The following is a 23,564-nucleotide window of genomic DNA, read 5'->3' on the forward strand; positions in this document are numbered from 1 at the left end:
CATTTTAGTCTTAAATATTGTGCATGCGCTTGATTCGCTTTCAAGAAAGATTTCGTAATCGTTTCACGATGTGTGTAAATGAATCAGTTCGATCTGTGTTAAAAGAATCACCAGTGCAATTCCATAAGATATGTACGTCCGACCCCCTATATGTGGGACCTTCATGAATGTTTCTGTCTCTGATTTCTTGTTCTTTTGACAGTCTGTAATGTTCTCAAAGGACCATGACTTGGTTAGTTTATGAAGTGAAGTAAGACTTGAAAAAATGGGGGTCGGTCGTACAAAAAAGGTTGATTATTTTATGGAATTGCCCACCAGTTTGTTAAGTGTAGCAGATTGTTCTTCTAGTTTTCAATAACGTGTATGTGCTTTTGTAAGGTTTAATTAAAAGTTGGTATCATCCCTTGTCTGCCAAAGCATTTCTCTGCCTCACAACAGAATTGAATGAACAAATTTAGTATTTGGCGAGCACGTAAAAAAGAGGCAAGGAAAAAGTGGTAAAGACAGAAGTGTTAATTCTTATGTTATGTACTTGTATTAATTTTATCATGATTCTATTACTATACATTTTTCATCTTTTTCATCGAAATGTCTATCTTTACCATTTTTTCTTTGCCTCTTTTTACGTGCTCGCCAAATAATATTTTTGTTCATTCAATTCAATTCATGATATAGCTTTCACTATGGAAAACCAAGGTGATGCGATTTAAGCAGTAATAGCTAGTAGAAGTAGAAGCGGAAAATGTTCTAATAACAGTAGGAGGTGTAGTAGAAGTATTATTATCATTCACTGGCATCATTTTACCATCTAATCTTGCCATCATAATCTATGATCATCATTATCAACATTATCACCATCATCGCCAAAATCCTCCCCCTGCTCCTTCTTATCACCATCACCACCACCACCATCATCATCATCGTCATCACCACCATCATCATCGTCATCACCACCATCTTCCATCATCATGGTCATCATTCGACCTATCATAATGATGATGATCATGATGATCATCATCATAATCTTCGCCATTATCACCAACATCATCATTAACCAAAAACACATGTCTCTATAAATTTGAACTATACATTTACATAACACTACAGTATTTCATTGATTTGTTTTGATTGAAGCAAAGATAAAACGTTTTACTATCTCGAATTTATCATGATAACCCTTATATCATCTGCAGACGTAACCAGTTCAGCGCCAGGCACTGACGTCACGGGTAAGTTTAGTCACTCCATCAATAAATCCTGCCCTTAACCCTTTGCGCGCTGATGTTGCAACCTTGCACATTCGTACAATTAAATTCAACAATTGTATTCATTAGTTTTCTCCCCTACCTTCAAATTAGATAAGCTAATAAAGGCAATAGTTCTTGGATAACATCTAAATAATAGTAATCAGTATCAATGGTGCAATATGGAAATCTTGAATTAAAGAAAAAACATGGAAACAATTGTTAATAGTACAGATAATAGTAATCCAATACAGTTCGTGTTTAACATTCAAATTGGGATCCCGTTTATTAATACCATAAAAACTTGGATGTTAAAACTGACAGTGGTTGGTGTCACTAAATGAACACATCCTGATAAGTTAAAATTACACCCTATATGTCAGTATATAGAGGTTGAACGTAACACCAAAGTGTGTAAAAATAACAACCAAAGGTGTTGAAATAACACGCATAGGTGATGAACCAACACTAAAACTTAACACCGGAGTTAAATGACTGGTGTAATACTCTATGTGCACCAATCAACTCCACAGTGTTCGCTATGAAGGGAGTTCCTCAGGTTGTTCCAATGGTAACGATTATAATATATATATATATATTGGCTAGTAAGCATCGTATTTTTTTTAAAATATACTATGGAACGGATATCTTTCAAGAAACGGGGATGTATTTTGTATTATAAGAAGAATGACTCGCTAGTGGTACATGTGTAGTGCATGTCTGTTTTATGCGACATTCTTTCTTTTATTTTGACGATGCTTGATGTTTAATGCCATTAAAAAAAACTTAATATGAGACGGCTTTATGCATGCGACGTCACGAAATTAAAACCTAGAAAATTCGTATCCCTGTTATTATGAGATGCTTTTTGTCCGACTTTCATTCATAATTTTCTCAATTTTTTCAGTTTTTATCAAAACCCAGGTTGATCTTTCCCTTTAAGACATAGCTCCTTTTTACGCGTGTTCTTAATTAAGTTCATTCGGTAGATTTATAATTTCCTCAGTGAGGAAGTACTCATTTCCCAATTTTGTTCGTTAATAACAATTGAAATTAATTTATTAATACCGAGTGGATTAATTATTGGACAGGTAAATCTAGGCTGCTCAGATATCTTCATCGAATGCGACGAAAAACAGTACATGGACCATTGAAAAGGTCTACAACTGTACCGACCTTCTTCACAAATCCTACAAGAAAATCGATTGGTAGTATGTATCAATTTCTCGTTTAATGAAACTCATGGCTGCTGAAACCACTCTATATTACACTAAAAAATATGTTATTGCTTTTCATCATCATCGTTCGTTTTGTTTTATTTCAGCTAACATTGCACAAAATACTGCGTTTTACTTCTGAAATTAAGTGCTTGCCTGATAATTATGTTCGACTATATATACTTTTGAGTTCAATTTTCGCCCATACACAAAACAAAAGTCGACACATATTATATCGATTTCTATTTTAAAAAATACATGTCTGCTGAAATACTTTTACTTAAACGCTAAACACTAGTAATTACTTTGATTTGCTCTCATATTTCTTCTGTTTACTTTTAGCTTTAGCAAAAAGCACTGCGTTTTATCACTGAAATTAAGTGCTTGCATGTTCATATTTCTAAATTCATCGTGTAAACTATACTTGAGACGCAACTATCATCATCAGATAGAAATAATTATCAATTATTAATTTAGTAAAGCACCTTTTCTTTCCGGTTACAAAGTGCTTCCCAATTTGCTCTATTAGGTGAATATGGTGGCTACTCAACAGTGATAAAATTGCAAAAGACCAGTTGAGCAATAAAAACAAAGTTCATCAAAACTAGATAGATGAATAAAGAACTTTATCAGTCTCCAGTGAGTTTTTTTTTACACGGAACGTAGAGGGCAGCAACATCTGCAAAGAGTTGACGCCATCTATATTCAATTGTGTTTTTATTACAACATGATGCACTGTTAAAAGATTGTGAAATGTTAAACCCGACACCAATTGGTGTTCCTGGAGAACCACGCCTTGTATGCCTTGAGTTGTTAAAATAACACCTTAGAGGTTGAACATTACACCACAGAGTGTTAACGTAACAACCAAAGGTTTTGTAATATATCAAATAGGTGTCGAACCAGGCAAACTTTTAACGCAGCAGTAAAATGACCGGAGTGGTCTATACGTACACTAATCAACACAGCACCCTGTCCCCGTATTATACATAAACTTAGTCACGATCTAATTGGTGAATATTATTTTGTCAAGCCTTTCCATTCAGACGCCTCAATTGTTATTTGAGAAGAAAGAAACGAGATGAACAGGGGGACGAGGGGGACGCGGAGGAGGATGGTTTTTGTAACGAAAATTCGACAGAGCAGGGTAATGGCGGATCATTTAATCCTCGATTTGAAAATATCAGGAATGATACAACTTTCCCACCCACTTTGGAGCCTACTTCGAGTCTAGAAGTAACAACAGAACTCCATCGAACTGTTGAGCCTGACGGTACACAGATAATTAAAGATTTCTTTCGGTATATTCCACGTATTTCATGGGGCCATCCAGCCATTGGGTTTCATCAGTCGTTTTGGATGGAATAGACAATAAATGTAGGTGGTGTCTTTGTCTGACGTCATTTCCGGTTCTTATACATGGATCGTCTTTCATTTTCCTTAAATGTCAAGTCTACCTCAGAAAAATGTTGATTTGAATCAATAGAGAAAAATCAAAGAAGCATAATGCTGAAAATTTCATCAAAATTGGATGAAAAGTAAGAAAGTTACGACATTTTAAAGTTTCGCTCATTTTTTCACAATTTAGTCACATGCAAATGAAATAATCGATGATGTCCCTCACTCACTATTTCTTTTGTTTTTTTAATTGTTTGAATTATAAAATATTTCAATTTTTTCAGATTTGACCATGAGGACCAAATTGACTGAACCATAAAATGTTAAACAATAGTAGTTTCAAACGTTCAGGGCAAAGTAAACTTTGTTTCACAGGACAATGAGGAGAAAATTAGAATACTTCATATTTCATATGATAAGATACAAAAGAAATAGTGAGTGAGTGATGCCATCACTTCCCTCATTTGCATACCGACTGGGATGTGCATTTAACTATTTTTTTTAATTAAGCGAAACTTTAAAATGTTATAGCTTTCTTATTTTACATTCGATTTTGATGAAATCTTCAGTGTTGTGCTTGTTGGATTTTTCTCTTTTTATTGAAATCAACTTTTTGTTGGGATGGACTTGTCCTTTAATTTATCCACACTGACAGCCGTTTGTCATCACCTTGTAGCTTGTCAGTCTTGGCAATGAGGACCTTGTTATTGTTGGTTTGAATGATTATTTGGGTTCAAAGGTCGAGTCGGAAATGGCAAATCCGCGTGCAGTATCGGAGAACAACCAATATATTTTAATAGCCTGACCTGCTCAGTTAAAGGGGTACTCCGGGCTGATAATATCTATATCAAAATCGAGTAAAATTCACAGAGCAAAATGCTGAAAATTTCATCAAAATCTGATAACAAATAGCGAAGTTATTGAACTTAAAACTTTAGCAATATATTGTGAAAAGAGTTATATATGCATGTACGTCATCATGAATATTCATTACGTTGGCTGATGATGTCACATCCCCACTTTCGGTTTTTCTTATTTCATTACGTGAAATCATAATTGTTTTATAATTTCATACATGTGTGAATGATACGCCTCCCTTATAATGAATTAATTTTCGTCGGTGAATATCTAATTTACTAAATCAGTAGTCAATGACTGTCAATCCACTCTTTTAGCTCTCGGAAGGTAAAAATTTAAATAAGCCTAATTTCATATAATAAAATACAAAAGAATAACTGGGAATATGACATCATCAGTATGCTCTATAAATATTCACGAGACATGCCGAGAACTGTTTCACCTGAATGAAGCAAATCTTTAAAATGCCATAACTTTGTTATTCCTGGCCCGATTTTGATCAAATTTTCAATGTTTGGTTTATCTGATTTTGTTTCATCCGTTTGAATCATATATTATTCCCAGCCTGGAACATCCTTTTAATACATGTTTGACACTTCTGTTGAAACGATCCTTGGCAAAAAAAAATGTTCTCCGATGATGCACGGGGACCTCTATTTCCGACTCATGATATCCCAGCCCTTTCCATCGTTGGTGGTGTCTGTCATCTTCTCTTCTTTCTCTTTTTCATTCACTAAAGCCAATTCTTTAATGCGGATTGCAAGAGACAAGGTCGCAGCAATTGCAATTCAAAAGTGTCAACAAAAGCACTTCACAGTTCAATCTGAACCTGGTAAATCATTACAGAGGGGGCATGAAATATTAAAGTTATGCTGGCAATCCAAATAACTATATTGCATTCGTTATCTTTAAAATTGCAATTGCACTGCTTGAATTAGATATTTTTATATGCTTTTGCATTTCATTTTCCTTTTATATTTCAACTTAATGATTTGTATTACTATGACACTCACCATAAAGAAACAACGATCACTAACTGTCGCTAAAGCGGCGTTGTGCACGTTTACTATAGAAATTGAAATACGTATAGAAGGCATACACGATGTGCCGAGTTGTGCCGCTGTGCGCCATCTTGCTGAGGTCTGCACAAAATAAATTCAAAGGAAAATTGCCAAATCCAGCACAAGCGGGACAAGCGTACGTGTCTGCCTGCAAGAAAGCAGCAATCTTGGTTCTTCTACACTTTTCATGTTCTATGCATTTTGGATATTCCATAGCCTTCATCGTCAATTTTCAGACTGTGCAAAATTAATTCAGGCAATTCAGTCATTCAACAACCAGGGATGATGATGAGTGTCTTCAATCATTTTAATTTCTTTAATAAATTCATTCTAATAATAATTCTTTATCAACCTATTGACTGATTCGTTTATCGATTGATTGGTATGTTTATATATCCAACGATTCCTTTTTTATATATCTATTCATTCATTTATATTTCTCTTTTACAATTCATTTAGTATACTTACACATTCATTCACTGGTTAATTGATTTCTTTTCATTTTCATTTTTTATCGAAGCATTTAATAATTTATTTTATTGATCGGTACGTTTATGCATTCATTTATGATTTTTTTTATAATTATTTCATTTGCATTTCTTGTAAAATTCGTTTCGTAATTTTATAATTACTCCCTGATTGATCGATCGATTTATTTTTTAACCTTTATGTATTCAATTATTTATTTTCTCTATTGTATATTAATTTATTTGCATGTAGAAATTGTTGATTTAAAATATATTTTATGTAATATCGAACATGCCTTGTGACTTCTTTGTTTTATTATTTTTTTAAGAGGCAAATGTGCATTGACCATCGCAACCTTTACGACTATGTTAAGTTTTGAGTTTGATAAATTTTCCAAAATCCTATGCCTGTAGCCGGCATGCATAGTACAATCATCGCATGGGTACTGTAGGTAAACCGCGATGATCGTACAGTGATCGTACGATTTGCCTAGGACACAGAGGCATGCACACAAAACGTACGTAAATCGCAGTGCCAATGATGGATCAACGCACAGCCTCTACACAAAATTGATGCAATGTATGTACGATATCGTTCGATTTATGCGCAGAGGCTGACGGGGCCGCAAGGCAGTGATACGATTCCCATACGATCTCAGCACAGGCTCTTTACGACATACACCTTGCAGCCAAATGAATAAATTGAATGATGCATGTAGATAAGATGGCACATTAATGCTTCCTTAATTCGCACGAAAATCTGACAAAATATGTAAATAAACAAATCATCTCACTTCTGCCAAATTTTGATATATCGTCACTTTAATAACATAAATCACCGTGGTAAATAGTATCAATTATTATAGCTATTATTAATCATGTAATGTGGTATATTATATAGATTTTTTGCAGAGAGACTGCGTTAAATTGACTTGAAATTATTTAAAATTTTTATTCTAATTTCATTTCAGTTAGTACACCATGCAGCGGACAGTGTGAGAACCCACAGGTAACATTTTTAGAATTTTTAATTATACTAGCCTAATCAAGTCAAATTTTTATGTTTACGAAACAATTTTCATAAATAGAGGATAAACGGGGACCTAGTAAATATGATAATGAAATAATAATAGTAAGGTTAATCAATATATTATAAATGATGAAATATTGACACTAATGATAACATAATCATACTAATCATCGTTATCATCGCGATCATCATCATTTTGTTACCATGATAAACATAACAATATCAACGATCTCCATGGCCATCAATATTTTCGATAAATATAATATTGTAAAAAAAAAAAGGAAATACTTTCATTATGCTAACGATAAAAATAAGAATTATACCAATTTCGGGAGTAGGTAACTTTTGCGTCAATTGGAATCTGGCCAACTAAAGATAAAAAATGAAATGTTAATATCCGTGGACGTCTTATACCATTACAAAACGAGGACGTTTTAACTGAAGGTAAACCTCTTTATAATTTGCGGCCATTTGCAATAGTCCTCGAATCGAGATCGTCTTCGATTTAAGGTGTGTCCTCGTTTTAAATGTAAGGTTTCATATATAAGTCCTCGGTTGCCAGTGTACACACAGAAAGAAACAAAAACACTGACGGATGGTGTTTATCCCTTTGGTATAGGTACCTGCTACGACAGATCGCCTATCTGATGTCTCTCCTAGAAGCACTTCGGTCCCAGTCGTAACGGACTCACCACCTGAAGTAGAAGGCAACGTGTCCCATGTAGTAGACCTGACTCTGGATACTTCATACTTCAAATCACCGGTGTTTGTGACCGGTCTGGAGAAATGGCTCGCATCGAATGACGAGATACCGGATGATCTAAACGAAGAACAGAAGTTGGAATATGCTAAGGTGTGATCTTTATTCTAAATTCTCTTCACCCTATCCCTCTCCCTGTCTCTACGTGTGTGTGTGTGAGGGTGTGTGTGTGAGGGTGTATGTGTGTGTGTGTCTCTCCCTCCCTTCCCCCACCCCCACGCCCTATTCCTCCCCTCTCCACTTAATCTTCGTAGCATATATTATAGCTTTTGTTCTTTTTATGGGTTTTCTTTCATTTATTAATTAGCTGTATTTTTAGAAATCTCATATATTTATTCATTCATTCATAATTTCTTCTATTTACTGATTTATATATTTATTCATTTATTTATTCCTTACTTTTAGGGGTTCAATCTTTTTTTTGTCAAGTAGCGTTTTTTTTTCTGAAATCTTGTTAAGAATGGAAAATAACATCTTGTAATCATATTTATCTTATTTTGTGTTTGAAGGAGTTCTTCGATGTCTGTAACAACGTGTTTGAGGTTGATCTGTTAGCTCTAGGAGAGACGGATGCAGCATCTATCTTTGCAGACGCCTGCAGTCATCTAGCTCAAGATTTGACCTCTGACCTGAACATCGGTGAATCAGTGAACATCTCTACGGCTCATGTCGGTAAGGAGTCTGTTTCATAAAAGACTTACAACTATTGTAACTTTGCAATGATGAAAACTGCCATGGTAACCGGGCTCAGCAGCCAATCACAATTAACAAAGATTAAGGTTCATAAAGGGATAATATTAAAAAAGTTAAGTTGTTTCCTATTTACACAAGAAAAAATAATTAAAGATAATGGAGGGGGAACAGAAATGACAATATTAAAACACATTGATATAGGGACCAACTTTCACAGGCAAGATCATCACGTAGTCGACATCAACAATCAATAGTCTTGTACTTTGTGAAAGGTGGGAGGAGTTTGAAATGGGTATTTGTGTGTCTCCATGTTTAATCATACATTTTTACGAAATCATCCCATGCACTGTCTTTAAACTACAGATGTGTATGCCTCGGTACAAAAAGGCAGTAATTTCACTGGCTACGTGCAGGTGATTGAAGACAACGACGATGTCAATGACAGCGACGATGAGTCCGATGCCGTCCAGGTGGTCATCATCCCTCCCGATGGCGTCAGTGGCCTTCATCTTACAGGTTCGTGAAGAAACATTTATTCCGCTCTGGCACAAAAGAAACCAGTAGACCTTATGCATTGACGCCACCTTAGATACAAGAGCCTTGGCCCTGTGTGTGTTAATTGGTGATCTGCAGCTGGCACATTTCTGACAACTCCATTACGAGTATTCCTTTATCCTCTGAGTGAGGGCGCCATAAGATTATGAAGTGACTTTACATAAGGTCAATCCCAAATTGACCGATGATATCTCATAGGACATAACGTAATAGGTTCGAACGGTGTACAGATTCGATTGAAAGTAGATTATTATTTGCCGACACCATACTGTGTAAAAAGCAATAGATGTCTGTCTAAAGATGTAGCAGGCAAAGAATACAACTGTTTTTTAAGATCATACGATAATCTTTGCATATATTCATTGTTATTCTGTATGATGACTTACTTTTTAGTATAGTTCATATTGAAAAAATTGTTAAACCCCTCAAGTTTGATCGAAATAAATGTGTATTTCAGAAAATGATTATTTTCTGAAATTTCTGATTATTTTCTGAAAACAACGTGGAGCGTTGTGGCCCAGTGGATTAGTCTTCGGACTTTGAAACAGAGGGTCGTGGGTTCGAATCCCAGCCATGGCGTAATTTCCTTCGGCAAGAAACTGATCCACAATGTGCTGCACTCAACCCAGGTGAGGTAAATGGGTACCGGTAGGAAGTAATTCCTTAAAAAGCTGTGTGCGCTATGAACGCCTAGCTTAGCCGGGTAATATAGGAGCGCCTTGAGCACCTAACAAGGTGGATATGTGCGCAATATAAATACCCTATATTATTATTATTATTATTATAATGAACCTTCGGCGATACATAAAATACGATTTTGAAAATAAAGATAGAATTAGATCCGATGTCTATTCGAAAATATGTCATTCCATACTCTCCTGTTGTGTGATTCGTTATTCTTTTAAATCTTATGAAAAAAAATATTTCAATTTTTATTTGTAGAGGAAGATACCATAGGAGTCTCAGTGGTGGTATATAAACGAGGACACTTCATTGTAGAGTAAGTCTTATTTTCCCTTCTTTCATTATACTGTGCACTCTGATATGAATAGGGACTTTTCGATCTCACAATCAGTACTAGCCAGAACATGGAATCTGCTCTTCCTGAACGCCGCGCTCTCCAATTTGTTCATGCGCAGTAAGCTGATTACCCCTCATCAGAAGAATTTGCGTCAGGAGTGAGAAACGAAAGCTCTACTTGAAATTGAAAACAAAATTTTATCAAATGACACATTTCTTGTTTTTATTTCGATTACTTACTTTTATTGTATATTTCTCAACTTATCATGAATTATGAAAAATCTAAAAATGCGGATTGAAAATAAGTGATGTCAGTTTCAGTTTATCATTTGATTGTGTTTTCTTAATAAAAAAAGGCATTATAAATATATATTGAATATTTTGAGTTCTGTATTTCGTAATTCTATTATGCATTCTCTATAGCCATCACAATCAGTCAACTGACACGTCACATCGGCCAGCTGGACCTGTAGTCTCAATAACAGTTGCAGTTAATGATAATGTGACATCAGTCCCTGTCGAATTCATTCTCGAGAATCATATTGTAAGTTCCTAATTACACCATCCTTCCTTTCACTTACAAACGTGATAAATGCGATATTATTATTATTGTAATTATTATCATTATTATTATTACTATAGTTATTATTTTACTTTTATTCTTGTTTTGTTGAATGTAAACTGCAAACTTGTTTTTTATTTGTATATTATTATTGTGCATGTTTTTATGCGAAGAAAGAGAACATTTCATTGAATTTAATTATTATTACAATTATCATTAATAATATTGGCATTGTTATCTATGTCATCATCGTCATCATTATTGTCATAACCTGCTCAAAAGCCCCCCCAAAATCAAGTTTGCATCCTAAATGCAACACTACCGGCACCTCTTGGGGTACAATCTTGCACCCTTAGTAAGATTTTGTACAAAAATGCACCTCTTTGTTCGTATTCGTACCCTAAAGGTATAACTTTGCATCTTTTAGGGCGCATAGACTGTTGCATTCAGAAGCTGCAATTTTGCACCTTTCCCAACGTGTACAACTCTGCACCAAATAGGGGTGCAGAATTGTGCAAAATGTAGCAAATGCGCTCTTGAAGAGGCAAAGAGCATTTTAGGGTGAAAAGTTGCACCCTAGAGGTGCTCCAAGACTTGCATTTGAGCGGCGCAAAATTACACCTTTTCACTCAGCTGTGTAGGGGAAATCGACGTAGGGGAACACCCGGGAGAACAATGGTTTATTCCGTCAGCAATAAGGTATGCGACTGTAGCGACTTTAAGGGGAACCAAACCTGCGTTCGGGGGAGGAGGGATTTAACAGAATCGTGCTCCCAGACTCATATAAAGATGTTAATGAAGAAGAGTTAAGCCTCTTGGTTGCTTCCTTTTCAAATATTACTAAATGACTAAATGAAAGTGAACTTTTTTGGTTTATCTCATATTTTCTACTTTAGTCTCATCTTCTGCCAGCTGATCAGTCAGATTATGAATTGGGAAATGTCTCCTGTAACTTCTGGGATTCAACGGTGTAAGTCAAAATAAAATTATACTGATTCGAATATTTGATATATCAAGTCCGGTGTTAGTGCTGATGTTGTTGTCACAACACATTCATGAACATTAGAACAATTACAGATGTATTATTGACACAATGTTTAAAATAACTTTGGTGAAGGGTAAGGGAAATCCACAAGAAAGCAGAGCTCGAAACACGAGGTAGCATGGAGAAATCTGTTTTTTTTTTAATTAGACAGGCGATCTTCAAGGGGCGATGAACACATGTGTAACTGCAATACAGTACTGTATACAAAAAATACAGGACAACTACGAGCGTAGAGGGCGTCACTGTTGACACCTACTACGTTTGTTTGGCAGGATATTTTGACGATCATTTGATCAATAAATGGGGAAAAAACTGTAAAAAGAGAAATGCTTTAAGATGTTTTTAGAAGGGGAGATGATGTTAAATTGTTATCTTTTTAAAATGAAACTTGCAGCGAAGGGGAAGGAGAATGGAACGACTACGGATGTGAGGTTGTGAACGCAACGAGGGGATTCACGCAATGCGCCTGCAACCATACCACACATTTTGGAGTGCTGCTGCAAGTCTGGCCTGTGGAGGTAACATACGGAATCTTTAAATTGCCATCGAATTGTCGAGATGGCGAAATGATTTATCTTCCTATGTCGACATACAAAACGTTGTATGTCAACCTGATTCGATAATTTATCTTGCCATGTCAACATATAAAGCGTTGTATGGCGACTTGGCGACATAACTTATCTCGCTATGTTGAGATACAACATTTTATATGTCGACTCGGCGAGATAACTTGTCTCGCTATGTTGACAAGCAACATTTTATATGTAGACTTGGCGAGATATCTTGGTGAGATTATTACGATACCAGACGATAAAAAAAAAGATCTAAAATAACGTGAACAAGATCAAACTAAACAAATTAAGACAACAAGGCCTACCAGAATCAAGATACATATTAATAATCTTTCAATAATAAAAGTGTATTCCACCAATGTATAACATAGGCCTATATGATAAATTTTCATAAATATAATGAAATTAGATAAATGGGCCTACACGAAACAAGGGGAAGAAGGGTTAAGGAAATGTGGAAAAATGAAAAGAGTATTTGAAACCACTTGAGGTAAATTCATTATTAAAGATAAGAAAATACTACGTAAGATGATTATGATAAAAGGAAAAATAAAGTTTCAAGAAAATAAAAATTATAGATTATAAAACACATACGGACTTATCATTGTAGACATTTTGAGATTACATGTAGACAGCGATCATGATAAAAACGTGGCTTGGTAAAGCAATTACGAATTATTTGTTAAAAATTCTTTCTTTTCTGTACAGACCTCTGCGAAGGATGAGCTTGCACTTAACCTTATTACGTATATAGGTTCTGGAATCTCAATTGCGTGTCTTCTTCTAACCATTCTCATACTCAATATGCTCACGTAAGTTAGTTTAAGTTAGTGAGATAAAGATTAACTCTGACGATAGTTTTAATAAAAATGATAAGTCAAAGATTAAGTCAATAAATGGTAAGCAACTTAAGTGAATAACGTCGCTAATTATTTTTTAAATACTTTTTTATGCTAGCTTAATTAAGTCCCCAAAATAATAAGATAAAATGAACTTGTTATGTATATTTATGGAAGCGCTAACTTTCTATAAAATCGACAACTTTGCACCATAAGAAGATGCAAGCCAAAACCTTAAACTGGGAGCGACTTCCAAGGGTGCACCTTTGCACCTCTCCGTTCTTGAAACACACCTGTAGGCCTTTAATTATGGACAACGTTGTACCTTTAGAAAGGTGCCAAATTGCTTCTTTAACAAATGCTTCCAATCTGATACAGCTAAACTTCTTACAGAGTGAAACTATACTTTAGTCGTGCATAAAAATCAAATGATGATACTTTTCTTAACATATATAGCAAAAGAAAATTACAAGGGTTCACTAATGCGTTTAAGCATATGATTAACTGAAATAAGTTTTGCCAATTATCTCCCTTATTTGAATGATCCTCTAATGCCACTTTTTTTCAATTTGGTTTGATTTCTCTGAAGCTCGCTGAAGTCTGATCGAGTGAAAATTCATAAGAATCTAGTCACTGCCCTCACCATTGCTCAAGGTTTGTTCCTGTCTCTAGATGCTGCCAGCAGACATAAGGTAAATCTTCACGTAAATCAAGAGCAAGAAAATTATATCAATGCCTTATATTTAATTTGTCTATCCAGAGAAATGAAAAGGACTTACCTTGAGTTGCCATACATATATGCGTCCTTATATTTGTGTTTATCCTAATCCTTTTCCTCCTCCTTATACGAATCCTTATACCCTCATCTTTATCCTTATCATTTTATACTTATCCTTATACTCATTCTTGTCCTTGATGTGAATTTTATTTCCTGACAAATGTAAAGAGTATACTCCCATGTATTATTATACTCGTCTTCATTCTAATTATTTTCGTATTTTTTTCTTAGCATTATTCTCCTTATCGCTATCCTTATTTTCTTTCATATCTTTATTCTTATACCCATCCTCTTTCTGCCCTTATCTTTAACATCGTATTTATTCTTATCCTTATCTTTATTCCTATCCTTAGCCTCGTCTTTATCCTTATTTTCTATTCTCATCCCTTTACCTATTCATATCCTTATCTTTATTTCTTATTATCGTTCACTTTACTAATATCTTTACCCTTATTCCAATTGAAAATGGAACACTTAGATTCTAAACTTAATAAAGAGCAGTAAAGAGAGCGCGCTATTAAGATGACAATAATATTTGTTCATTCTTTTAAAAACAGATACATCGGCCCGTATTCTGAAGTCAGGTTTAACTTAGACCATGGTCTAACTCTGTGCTAAAATTATGGGGAGCTAAAAGTTAAAAAATTCTGTTTATATTGTATATTTCTTATGTTTACTATTTTGTTTACTTTTGCTTTCATAATGAAGAAAAATACTTAAAACGGATACAAACCAATAGCGCCATATCGATTAGACAACTACTCATTCCTGGCCAGTTTCCTGACCCATAATGCTAGTGTAGTCTAGTAATATAGACCCACTTGAATGATAACATGCTGATACATTCATTCAGCAATAATTATGTTACCAAGTAGCAAAACAATTACTTTTCCTCTCAAAACATTTTAGTATCTCTATACAAATACAATCATAGGTCAATTTATTCTCTTTAGTATTAATAGATATCTGAAAACGTATATTTTAAGACTATGTATTTACAACACAATAATGAGAGACCACACATACTTCACTCACCCCTTCAAGTTATCATTCCCAGACAATTATGAACAATTTGGGTGTCATATGAGTTAATGTTTGACTGTGTACTGTTAGGAACCACAACTTTAAACCAGGGTTTAATTTAAACCAGAGTTCAGAATACGGGCCAGATGCTTTACCAGAGTGTAAAAATTGATATACTGTAGCTCACTAGCTCCTAATGTTCACTCTTGCTGTATCATTTAATATCTTCTATTTTTCCATTCACAATAACTTATTTTTTTAATATGTTATTTGAATTGCGATTTACCTTTTTACCGTCTGTGCATATTGTTTTCACCATACCTTACCACAGATAAGCTGCAAGGCCATTGCGATCTGTCTTCATTATTTCTACCTAAGTGTCTTTTGCTGGAGTCTTTTGGAAGGCGTAAACCTCTACATTCAAATTGTGCAGGTGTTCTCCACGGGAAAGTCTCTGAAATATAGGCACTATCTTCTCCTAGGATGGGGTAAGAACTAGCCTTTAATTTTTGTCATGATTGTCGAAACCAGTGGTGGATTCAAGAATACCCAGTAGGAGGGGGTGATAGGAGAGCCCACTTTTCACCAAAATTCTGGAATAAACAAAATAAATGTCATCACTTCAATCAATCTTTATAACGCTAGAGAAAATAGGGGTGGGGACGGGAGGACTCAAATTGTTAATACCTGTAGCTTTTCCCAAATGTTTATTTTCTTTTCCGTGGGAGGGGGGGGGGGTACGCTGACGAGAAATTGAGTGGTGGTAGAGATGAGATAGAAAAGGGTGATTCGGAAGAATTGCGGACAGAGCGAGTGAGTGGTGACAAGTTTAAAAAATAGTAGTAACAATTCAACTTTTATTTGGTATTCTTTTTGTCACTTTAAAGCTCGTATTTCATTCTCTGTTTAATTGCTTTCATTTGATCCTTTTGATAGCATAATCAAGATTCTTAATCACTTTTGAATCACTTGAAAACAACAATAAAAAATTGACTGATTGCTTTGAGACTTATCATTCTATTTTTAGAAGTCAATAACATATTTTTATTATCATTATTTCTCTGTGAAGGTACCCCTATACCTATCGTTGTTATCAGTGCCTGGACAAAGTGGAAAATATACGGTGTCGAAGGACAGTAAGAACATTTAATCTTTATGTTTACTATCATATAAACAAGCTTTAAAACCATGGTTAATTGTCAACATATCATAGATATAAATCTGTTGGCTTACATTAACACAGGCCAAACCTTGTGAAATCATGAAATCTAAAAAGAAAAATTTACACTGACGATTTCCAACACTGATGGGGGACATTGTATATACTGTTTAAAACAAGGGCCGACACCTGACTAGAATTCCATGCTTATATTTCGTATTTTTCAGCAATTCCACATTTTCTACTCGAACCATTTGGCACAAATTATATTATTCAAATGACTTATGCATACAAAGACTTAATTGGTGATCATTTTATTGGATTCTGTTTGAACTCCTTTTGAGATTGTTACCAATACTTGCATTTGACTGTGTTGTATTTATGTTTACTGTATATTGTATTTATGTCTTTTTTATGGTATACGCCTTCTTCTATAAACCTAACATGTAGGCCCTACATATTTATATTCTTAATGACAAACTGATTCTTGTATGAATTTGTAAAATGGAAGAAAATAAATGTTTATTTGAATTGAATTGAATTTATCTTTAAATGAATTTGTAGGTGCTGGCTAACTATTCAGGACGGTCTCATATGGTCCTTTGCTGCCCCCGTTATCGTGGTTATAAGTGTGAGTATAAAACATATTAGACCTAATCAGGAGCAGATATTTTTTATCAGTGGTTGTGCCACAGACCCAAGATGGTGCTTTACCCACCCCCCCCCCTCCCCAACATAAAAACAAAAACAACAAAACTCGACTGGGAGCGACTGGAGATCGAGCCCAGCGCTACTGATCAATAGTTATTAATGTCTAAAAACCGTAGGACTCTTATCAGAAGCTTGTAGCGACATGGACTACCATGTAAGATGAGTTCGAGTCTCGCAGTATTTGGTATTTGTCTGTCTTCTTTTTTATTGTTGGTGACATTGCATGCGACTATTCAGTCAATGAAGGAAAGTATTTTTTTTTAATGTGCTGCACTCATTTTCTGAGAGCAACCGGTTTTAACGCCGATGTAACGGTTGGATCGTTTATGCGCCTAACTTACTCTAGAACCATAATGATTATATATACATATAAATATATAAAAATGTCTTTATGTATTTTGGTTACTCATGGTCCCCAATGAAAGAGTTAATGCGGCTGATAAAAGCCAAGAACATCATTATAAGAATGACTTCAACTCCGGCGGATCCAGGATGTAACATAAGGGGGGGGGGGGTAAAATACAAACAAATTTACTCACAAAAAAGGGCCTTTAACATTAGGGGCCTATGCATAAATGGTAGCCATGCTCCAAGCAATATATTTAATGAAAGTTATCTTAAAGCAAGGCGTCTTTTAATGACTTTTTTTCTAAAAACAGGTCAATTTGATTGTTCTCATCATGGTAGTTCGGGTCATCGTTAAGTCTGCTTCGGTACACAAGAAAGATAATTATGATCACATAAAGTAAGTATAAGTTTGGGGAAATAATCTTTACGTATGTTTTGGGGAGCAAATCTTATGTTCTGGAAACTGAAAATTGATTTAACTAATTTTTTTTTACTATAACCAAAATTACGGTATATATCTAATATTTGTTTATTATTTGTTAATATTTTTAATTATTTTTCTTCATTTGTAAATATTTTTTTTATGAAATACTTTTTACTATGATTGTGTTTACGTTTTCTAAAGTATCATTTAAACTTCTTTTCTCAATAGATTTGAAACCATCTTCTGCGCTCTTTGAAACCGAGGAACAAGAAGAAAAAAAATATAAATAAAAGAAGAAGAATTTATCAAGCGCTGTTGGAATGAAAGATCGCATTAATGATGTTATAATAGAAACGTGTGACGATGGTGATGATACTATGATTGCATTTTGTTGTATTATGTGAACGGAAAAGAATAAAATTTAAAATTTCAAATGATTTTTCTTTCAGAGCTGGGGTAAAAGGAGCTCTTATCTTGGTCCCAATACTTGGTCTAGGATGGGTATTTGGTTTCCTCTCACTCGGCAGGGCTACCCTCATCTTCACCTACCTCTTCGTTATTATAGTTGCTCTTCAGGTAAATGACGTTAATGGTGATGACGATTATGATGGTGGTGGTGGTGATGATTACGACGATGATGATAAAGATAATATAGATGATGGTGGTGATGATGGTGCTGGTGGTGGTGGTGATGATGATGATGATGATGATGATGATGATGATGATAGTGGTGGTGATGATGATTATGGTGGTGGTGGTGATGATGATGATGATGATACTGATGGTGGTGATGATGATGGCGGTCGTGGTGATAATGATGATGATGATTATGTTATGATGATGATGATGATGATAATGACGTTGGTGATGGCGTTGATGATGACGGTCGTCGTGATAATGATGATGATGGTAATGATTATGTTGTGATGATGATGATGATGATGATAACGATGGTGATGGTAAAGAATGTTGGTGATTGCAATGATGATGACGATGAGGGTAGCGTTTGTGGTGGTGGTGATGATTGTGATGATGATAATGACGATAATAATAATTATTATTTTGATGATAAAAGTGAAAGGAGTGGTGATTACTGATTTTTATAGTGAGGTTGGTGATGATGATGATGACGTTACACATCAATCATACTAGTAGAAAATATAATTAATCAATTTTTGTTCATTGTCATGATTATTGATTAGGTCGACCTTAACGTCAGTAAAAATTATGAGTTAAAGTATATTTTCATTCTTATCTTCTAAAGGGTGTTCTCATCTTTCTACTCTATTGTGCATTCAACTCAGAGGTAAGTCAATGAACTACAAAGTCGACCAGTGCAATTGAACGAAACGTCACAATAATTTAAAAATGGATTTTACCTGGGCTGTTTTATTCACGAAATTATAGTTTACAGTTGAAATGTGATCTATTTATTCGTATTTTGGTTCATTCAATTATTGGTGTCGTTTCCTCATTAAATGCTTATAAAAAAAGTTTACGAAATGGTGCAAGCAGGTGGTAAAATTTAAACATATGTATCTATGATTGATGAATGTTATGTTCTAATATTGGTAGTTTATTTATGAATAAGTAAAACTTTTTATTAGAAATGTTTTTGTAACTTACAAGCATGATGTTGTAATGTCGATGATACATTTTGCCTTTTAGTAACTTTTAAATATTCTTATAATATACAATAGTAAAACCATGGAAGGATAGTGCATGGTAATACTGCATACCATTTTGTTAGGTGCTCGGAACAGGCGTTTTTAAGAGGACTGTTTTATGTATAACTCATAAGACCAGATATCGATATTGTAATAGGTCTAATGATACAAAAATCGAAACCAACTTATAAAACAAAAATGAAAATCGAAGTTACTGTGCACCTCCTTGGACGAATTCATAACACAGTCATTCCAGACCCCCCCTCCCCCATCCCCAAGTCACCTATCAACAATATTAAATTGATTTGTGAGAATTTCAATGTTTTTGGTTTTGATGTTGTTTTTGTATCCAGGTACGCGCTGCCCTGAGGAGAAAAGACGAGAAAAGAAAATTGCGGAGAGGTGACGGGTTGAGTTCGGTGCCTACGCCCTCATCGGGCAACTCGACACAGGTAGAGAGGGGGTACAGATACAGGCTTTTTGAAGGGTGGGGGCGGTGGTCAACATCAGGGGTGGATCCTAAATTGACCAAAGTGGATGGGGGTAACGTTTTCTCAAAAGAATATATTCGATGAGAGAAAAAAAAGTTACTAACGGGAACATTTCCCATACATGTTTTTGGCTTGACACGCGCAAAATAATGGGTGCAGGGGAGCCAGGCCCCCTCCCCCTAGATGTTCAACGGGTCAACACTGAGATAAAGTATGACAGGTTGAGTTTGCTAAAAGCAGGAAAGTAGTGAAGCACGTTATTGAAGATTTGACAGAGATGCATCAAAGAATCCTAGAGACACAATTTTTCCCCCAAAAAATGTGACGTCACTTGTGAACAGTTGCCACACATGTCATGGAACTCATAATGGCCCCTCCCCGCTAATAACAAGCTTTGAAATACCCAGGGAGTATTATGGTCAATGGGTCGTATGAGTGAAAATGTTTTTTCTTTCTTTTGAATATTGCAGTCTAATGATACATCAACCACGTTTGCTTCGAAGCTAATTGATAAAATCAAAAGACGGAGGTCATCGACCACGGCAGCAAGGAACACGCCCATCGACAAAATCGAGCTCATGGATCGTAGCGATTCACCTTACAGCACTAGAGGTGAGAGTAGTCTGCAATCACAGACTCATATTTGACATTTCAGCCAATAAGAGGTCTAGAGTGAAGACTAGACTCCAAACTCTCCGTCTGTGTCAAGTAAGAGGTCCCCACAGTACATAGTTAATCTAGTCTCACTAGTTCAGACTCTGCATTATGCCCTATGCGAATTGCGAAAAGCAAAGGCGTGTGCCTGCGTTCTCGAGCTTAGACTAGCTGCTGGTCGCTTATAATCTGTCTTCCTGTAAGAAAAAAAAAAGAAAAATAGCAATAAGAGGAGAAGTACCAATAAGTAAAGGGTGATGATGATCGATGTACTGTAAACCAAACTGTTATTCCTTCTACTTTCTTCCAGAAGTCGTTTTACACTCCAGAAAGACTGGTAGTATAGATTCTGGTTACAGTCAGAACCTTGTACATACACCAAACTACATTCCTGCAGACAGTACCGTGTCCATTCGAACTGAAGTGGTAAGTTTGCATCACGTGATGTGTACGGAGCCGGGGAAGAGACAAAAAGAACAAGAAAATTGAAATTAAAACAATTTGTTTAATAATTAATATTTGTTATTTACATAATTCTTTTTCTGTTATCGCTATCATTATCATTGAAATGAATATTATTATTCATACTGTTTTCGTGTTCACGTAGTCGTTATTTTTTATTGTGTAATTTCAATCAATTCTAGTCTATTAAATCAAAATTATTAAATTTATTGGTTCCAGAATGTAGTCTACTTAGTTCTTAATGACTTGATAGTAACACTTTGATTCTCCTTTTCTTCTTGATTCATTAGGTAGCCGACGAGTTTATTCCACCGAACACACCTACCTATGATCATCCCACCATGCGCATTGAATGATTGTGACGTCATACCATGGACCTCCTTCATAAATTGGTGTGGGGGTCATAAATATGTCTGAAAGCTATACACATGGCTTTACGAACGAGTCTAGCTTGCTCTTGCGTGCCAAGTCAGAATCAAATAAAATTTCTCTTGCGTGATAAGTCAAATATTAGTGGGAAGGGGTACGATTTCAGCGCCAACCGGACGACTGTAAAATAAGAAAGTTGTGATATTTTCTAAAGTTTCGTTTAATTTTCACATCCTGGTCGGTATGCATATAATGGAACCGATGCACAGTGGGCCGGGGCGAAACAAAAGTGCGCCAAAAGTCATTTTGGGCAATTTCAGATTTTTAATTTTTGTCATGCCCAGCTGAGAGATAACACTTTGAAGAATACTTCAGCAAAATATTTCATTCCGGAATTTGCATAAAGGTGGTTAATTTCCTACCTCAAATCGTAAAATGTGACATTTTGCGAAATGTCGCGTATATGACAACCTAGTTGAAAAACAGGCCATTTCACAGGAGGTTTTTCATGTAGGAATCTGAAATGACTCCCACATAATCCTGATATATTCTTTTTTCGTGTGAAAGGGTTCAAAGTAGATAAAAGACACCTTTCAGGAGGTTTATAGGATGATTATTCCCTCGAAATAGGCTGAAAATCCATGTTTTTTGCATTTACATTAGAAACGTTTAGATTTCCGTGGATTTCCGTCTAAATTCTATAAGCATCATTTTCTCCGATGTCTCAGCTTTAAGTCGATATCATATTTAGCTGCCCGTTTTTGCCCGTTTTCATGTTAGAGCCGATTTTACTTGACACAACACCCCAAAAACCTGTTAAAAAACGGTCATTTTTATACCGCGCAGTCATCGTAACGCACCGTATGGGTGTACATTGCCATTCGCTTTTGCACGGCGAGGACGATTCCCCTTCCATTCCATGAAAATGACATGAATTCCGGGCATAATATAAACAAAATAAAGGTTGCTAACGCAAATAAGGGCTATACCCACAACTCTTCCAGAGATAAAACTTACTTGTAGAATAATTTCAGCCAAAAACCCTCCTCATAGTGATACGTTCGTGGTGTTATATATACTCTGCGTTTTACATAAGTCCACACAGCTTGATAAAGCACGGTTAATATTTTTCAGATTTTATTTTAATTTTTATAAACCTAATTAATGATCATTTTGATGCCATAAAATTATTTTCGGCATCTCATACACACCTTTTAGGCATGTGAGAAGCATAAACCACTATTCACTCTGGTCCATCTTAAAGTAGCACATAACACAAAGTTGATGTACCGGTACTACACATTGTTTAGCGTAATTTGTCTTTTCACAGATAGGTTTTAAGTAGCCAATCTAAATTTGGTATCAAGGTGACGTCATATCAGCTTTAAATTATGTTCAGTCGATTCTACGGCCCAAATTACCCATAAGCAACATGTTAAAGTAAAAATCTAACACGGAATATAATTTTGGCGCACTTTCAACTCATTCTGGCCCACTGTGCGATGGCGTCACGCACTTGCTATTTATTTTAAATTTAATTATCTGAAATGTGCAATAGTTCAATTTTCTCCTATTTAAAATGTGAATGGTCTGAGTAGTGAGTACTCAGCCCTCCCACCCTGTAATAATAGATGTTCATCCACGGCCAGGTGGGTGTTTCATAAAGCTGTTTGTAACTAATGAATGACTACGCACGACTGGTGACCGTTTCTTTTACTGTATGATATATCCCTATGTAGCTGACTTGGCACGTAACAATATGTTTCAGTCGTTCGTAAAGTCATGTGTAACTTTACGAACAGCACTATGAAACACCCAACAGGTCCCCGGATTCCAGGGCATAAGAAAAGTAATATTGCCCTTTTTTACACGCATAATGTGTAAGCATTTGTAAATATTTTGAGTACCACCAATCGGGTGTCGTAATATTTATGTGATCTTTTTTTTTTCATTCATTATATTAATAAAATTACGAAAAATAAACTTATATCAGCCCTTGTAGCGACTGTAGTATCTACACTCTAAAAGCATATAAGGCAAAACGAGTGGAAAAGGGCTGAGGGGTGAGAGCATTTTCCACTCTTTTTTTAAAACGCCGTCACTCCTTGGTCCTTTAAAGGTTGATTTGCCTCTTTCCATCCTTTTATTTATTAGAGT

At 35.3% G+C, this 23,564-nt stretch overlaps 1 protein-coding gene across 1 annotated transcript in view; it reads left to right on the forward strand.

The window, feature by feature from the left end:
- LOC129268559 (adhesion G protein-coupled receptor L3-like) overlaps positions 1-22,214 on the forward strand; it is a 36,361-nt gene extending 14,147 nt beyond the window's left edge. The window contains exons 6-27 of the mRNA XM_064104414.1: positions 1,194-1,229; positions 2,336-2,455; positions 7,217-7,254; positions 7,895-8,128; positions 8,545-8,707; positions 9,092-9,244; positions 10,226-10,283; positions 10,727-10,847; positions 11,762-11,835; positions 12,305-12,428; positions 13,191-13,294; positions 13,911-14,013; positions 15,454-15,610; positions 16,192-16,258; positions 16,846-16,912; positions 17,652-17,737; positions 18,214-18,340; positions 19,029-19,070; positions 19,785-19,883; positions 20,393-20,534; positions 20,887-21,002; positions 21,329-22,214. Of these exons, the coding sequence (XP_063960484.1) occupies positions 1,194-1,229; positions 2,336-2,455; positions 7,217-7,254; positions 7,895-8,128; positions 8,545-8,707; positions 9,092-9,244; positions 10,226-10,283; positions 10,727-10,847; positions 11,762-11,835; positions 12,305-12,428; positions 13,191-13,294; positions 13,911-14,013; positions 15,454-15,610; positions 16,192-16,258; positions 16,846-16,912; positions 17,652-17,737; positions 18,214-18,340; positions 19,029-19,070; positions 19,785-19,883; positions 20,393-20,534; positions 20,887-21,002; positions 21,329-21,394 (2,297 nt within the window). The 3' untranslated portion in view covers positions 21,395-22,214. The remainder of the gene's footprint in view (positions 1-1,193; positions 1,230-2,335; positions 2,456-7,216; positions 7,255-7,894; positions 8,129-8,544; positions 8,708-9,091; positions 9,245-10,225; positions 10,284-10,726; positions 10,848-11,761; positions 11,836-12,304; positions 12,429-13,190; positions 13,295-13,910; positions 14,014-15,453; positions 15,611-16,191; positions 16,259-16,845; positions 16,913-17,651; positions 17,738-18,213; positions 18,341-19,028; positions 19,071-19,784; positions 19,884-20,392; positions 20,535-20,886; positions 21,003-21,328) is intronic.
- Positions 22,215-23,564: the final 1,350 nt, after the last annotated feature.

The sequence above is a fragment of the Lytechinus pictus genome, chromosome 9, assembly GCF_037042905.1.
Source record: "Lytechinus pictus isolate F3 Inbred chromosome 9, Lp3.0, whole genome shotgun sequence".
NCBI classification, from domain to species: Eukaryota; Metazoa; Echinodermata; class Echinoidea; order Temnopleuroida; family Toxopneustidae; genus Lytechinus; species Lytechinus pictus.